Source organism: Rhincodon typus, unplaced genomic scaffold (genome assembly GCF_021869965.1).
Source record: "Rhincodon typus isolate 14 unplaced genomic scaffold, sRhiTyp1.1 hic_rhity00011298, whole genome shotgun sequence".
Taxonomy (NCBI): Eukaryota; Metazoa; Chordata; class Chondrichthyes; order Orectolobiformes; family Rhincodontidae; genus Rhincodon; species Rhincodon typus.
In genome coordinates this window covers 1-3,678 of record NW_025976936.1, presented here as the reverse complement: position 1 = coordinate 3,678, position 3,678 = coordinate 1, and the positions used below count along the sequence as shown (strand labels likewise).

General features: G+C 58.8%; 1 protein-coding gene across 1 annotated transcript in view; it reads left to right on the top strand.

Annotated features, from left to right (window-relative positions):
• Positions 1–3,661, top strand: part of LOC125482499 (ankyrin repeat domain-containing protein 35-like) — a gene marked incomplete at its 3' end in the record, with an annotated part of 6,534 nt that extends 2,873 nt beyond the window's left edge. Inside the window, exons 3-4 of the mRNA XM_048594584.1 lie at positions 2,316–2,347; positions 2,882–3,661. Of these exons, the coding sequence (XP_048450541.1) occupies positions 2,316–2,347; positions 2,882–3,661 (812 nt within the window). The remainder of the gene's footprint in view (positions 1–2,315; positions 2,348–2,881) is intronic.
• Positions 3,662–3,678: the final 17 nt, after the last annotated feature.

Below are 3,678 nucleotides of genomic sequence, written 5' to 3'. Positions count from 1 at the left end.
GTGTGTGTGTGTGTGTGTGTGTGTGTGTGCGCGACCCTGTGCTCAGTCCCTTTGAGCTACGGAGAGAGAGAGATGGGGTTGGGGGGGCGGAGTGCCTGGAGCGGGAGAGAGAAGGATCCAATTAAATTGCAATAACATCAGAATGAAGAGGTCTCTCCGGGATCAGCCGTTGAGAGGCAGTGGGGTCACGGAGCTGCGCCCCCACCCCTACCGGGTGGGTGTGGGGGGATGTAGGGAATGGGGGACATTTGGGCGGGGCTGTTGGGGAAGGGAGCGAGACAATTGGGCCTCCTTCCCAGGCTCACCGCCGCTTGGAGCAATTTAGCTGCTCGCTGACCAAACACTGCATTCATGTAGCGCCTCCTCCACCGCCAGCCTGAGGGCAGTTTAACAGCGGGCAGGGTGGGGGGTGGGGGTGGGTGCTGGTGCATGGGACATGATTTAAAAATGCCGGTGCGGTGATCTTGTTGAATTAAAACATCTAACCCACCCCCCCTCCCCCCCCACCAGCCCTCTCAGGCCCATTTAGAAGGCCCCTGTATCCAAGCGAGGCAGGTGGGTCCGGGCGAGGGGGGTTAAACGGGGTGGGCAGGGGGAGATTTACGCCCACCCTGGGCTAGATTTTCCACACCCCGGGGTGGACACTCGCTGAGACAGAACAGTTTCAGTTTTGCCCACTGAGGCCATTCGGCCCACTCTATCTTCGTCAAAGATCCGACCACACCAACCTCCTACCCTGCCCTTTCCACACCTCTCATCGCCTTATCTGCCCCCCTCTCTCTCTCTCTTTCTCTCCCTCTCCCCTGTCCCTGTCCAACTATCACTTGGGACTCAGACTCTCTCCTGTACCTCTTCACCCCCAGCACCCAAAAAAATGACCCAAGCTTTTGGGATCTTGCTGTGCGATGTGCCAAGGAGCAGCATTGCCCGCAGGAAGGCCAGAGGATTCCGGAAGGCCAGGCAGGGAAGCCGCAGAAACGCAGACGTCACACCAGCCCCATCGCCCCACCATTCCTCGGTTAAAAACATTAGCCAGCTCCCCCACCCCCGCCCTACTCTTCCTGAGCCGACTTGCCTTGGGGTCCTTGCCGATCCCCCCCCCTCCCAACAAACTCCGACTGACATTGGTCTTGGTTAATTGGAAACAGGCCTGGCTCGCTCCTTAATCACTTCCTTGTCAGATAACGTTGTCTTGACAACGCTGAGGCCTAGCGGCTAACGTCAGGCCTAGACAGACAGATTAATTCACTTTAATTTGAGCAGAATAACAAAACAGCGATTTTTCTTGGAAATAATACAAAAAGAAACACTTTGTGGAAGACAAGGGGGGGAAACAAGGCCACCGGTTGGCAGTGCTGAGTTAGCGTCTGGCTTGATTTGGATTCTAGGCATAACCTAGGCCCAAGGCTTCAGTTCAAACAAAGCTTGCCCTTCAAGTACAACCGTGCCCAACAGAAAATAAAATTTGCATTGGCCACCTTCAGACATGTGGGAGAGACAACAAAATGGTTTTTGACTACTGTGTAGAAAAAAGAGGCAGCCATATTTGTGCACAGCAAGTCCCACTAAGAATGATGGGACAATGTACGGGATTTGGAGTGTTTTCTATTCGACAAAATGCCAGCAAAAAAAACTCCCAATCTTCAATTAGTGTGACTTTTAACATCTTACTCAGAAAGCATAAATGTGTGCTGGCTTCATTAATAGCCAGTGGGCGACAGTGCCCGCTCCCTCAGCACTGAACCTCCCACCAGTGCCCGATCCCTCAGCACTGACCTTCCAACAGCGCCTGCTCCCTCAGCCCTGACTCTCCGACAGCGCCTGTTCCCTCAGCACTGACCCTTCGACCAGTGCCCGCTCCCTCAGCACTGACCGTCCGACCAGTGCCCACTTCCTCAGCGTTGGCCCTCCGACAGCACCTGCTACCTCAGCCCTGACCCTCCTACAATGCCCCCTCCCTCAGCACTGACCCTCCGACAGTGCCCGCTCCCTCAGCGCTGACCCTCTGACATGGCCCGCTCCCTCAGCGCTGACCCTCCGACAGTGCCCGCTCCCTCAGCACTGACCCTCTGACAGGGCCCACTCCCTCAGCGCTGACCCTCTGACAGTGCCCACTCCCTCAGCGCTGACCCTCCAACAGTCTCTGAGGGTGACGTACAGAGCCAGCTGATCACTGCGACCGTCCTGGTACAGCCGGTGAGGTGGTAGAACCGGGCAGGAAGAGAATGGGACAGAATCAAACCCAGGATGGCACCCTGCTGAAACAAGTGGCTTCTCCCTTGCCTCCTTTAAAGCCTTCGCTTCTTCCTTTCCAGAGCCTGGACCCACTGAGAAGAACCACTCTCAGGTAGGTCGGTGGATGCAACAACAACCTGCATTTACGTAGTGCCTGTGTGAGAGGCTCCACTTCTCAACGTAACATGGCACTGAGTGTTGGGAAGTCACCTTGAAGGAAAGTCCTCCTACGAACTGGGAATGGTTACGACGGGCCAAATGGCCTCTTGCAGCTGGTGGCACCGTTTCTGCCTCCACGATCTTCAAAGTGGGCAAAGGGAGGAAGAAAGGGCAGAGAGTTTCAGGGAGGGCATTCCTGAGCTCAGGACCCCCCACTTCCCCACAAGTCAGCTGAAGGCATGGTGCCAATGGCAGAGCGATGGGAACAATGGAGCAGGAAGGGGGCCCTGTTCCCACTGGGAATTGGCAGGGAGAATGGGTCCATTCCTCCCACTGGGTGTAGGGGAGACTTGGGGGGAGAATGGGGAATTGAAGTTGGGGGCGTGGGGGGGGGTAAACTGGCCCAGACTTTCGGGAGAGAGGTCGGGGAGCGTCGTGGCCTTTCCTCTCTTCTGATTGGATTCCACCCTCTCTCTCTCTCGGTCAGGGATTGGCTGAACTGTCGGCGAGCGTCCAACAGGAGGCGGCCCAGGGGCCGAGCACGGGTTACGGCGATGAGGCAGAGGGCGAAGGTGGCAGCGCCTGGTGGGAAACGACCCGGGGGGAGTCTCCGGAGCCCCGGAGCGGGAAGACCGGGGGCACGCGGGAGATTCCAGACGGCTGGGAGGTCGCCAGGCTCCGGGAGGAGCTGGGGAGGCTGGCGGAGGAGAAAGCCGAGGCGGAGAGGCGGTTTGTGGAGCTGGAGGGTCACCTGGACAATGTGCGGGCGCTCATGTCCCAGTACCGCCTCCGCAAGTGCTCGCAGAGCCTCCAGATCGAGGAGCTGGAGATCCAGGTGCTCGAGCTGACCGGCGCCAATGCAGAGCTGGCAGGCCTGGCGAGGAGGCTCCAGGAGAGGCTGGAGGGCAGGGGGCCGGGCGGAGACCTCCAGCCCGAGACAGGGCCCTCGGGAATCAGGGAAGAGGGTCCCAGAGAGAGCCCGGTCGGAGAAACCGTGCCAGGGGGAGAGGGTGACCGGGAGGGTGAAGAGCCGAGGGGGGCACATCCCCAAGACTCTGACAATGCCAGCAAGCTGACGGACTCATCCAGTGAAGAGGAGCCGGTGAGGGATTCGAGAGCGGCAGGCGAAGGGAGAATGGGTTCTCCTGGGATGCCCGCGTCTCCCCTCCAAGGAGGAGGAGGAGGAGGAGAGGAGAGGGAGGAGGTGGAGATACTCCGCGAGGGTTTGCAGACGGCATCGGCCTCCCTGGAGGCCTGTCAGCGGGAGGTCCTGGGGCTGCGGGT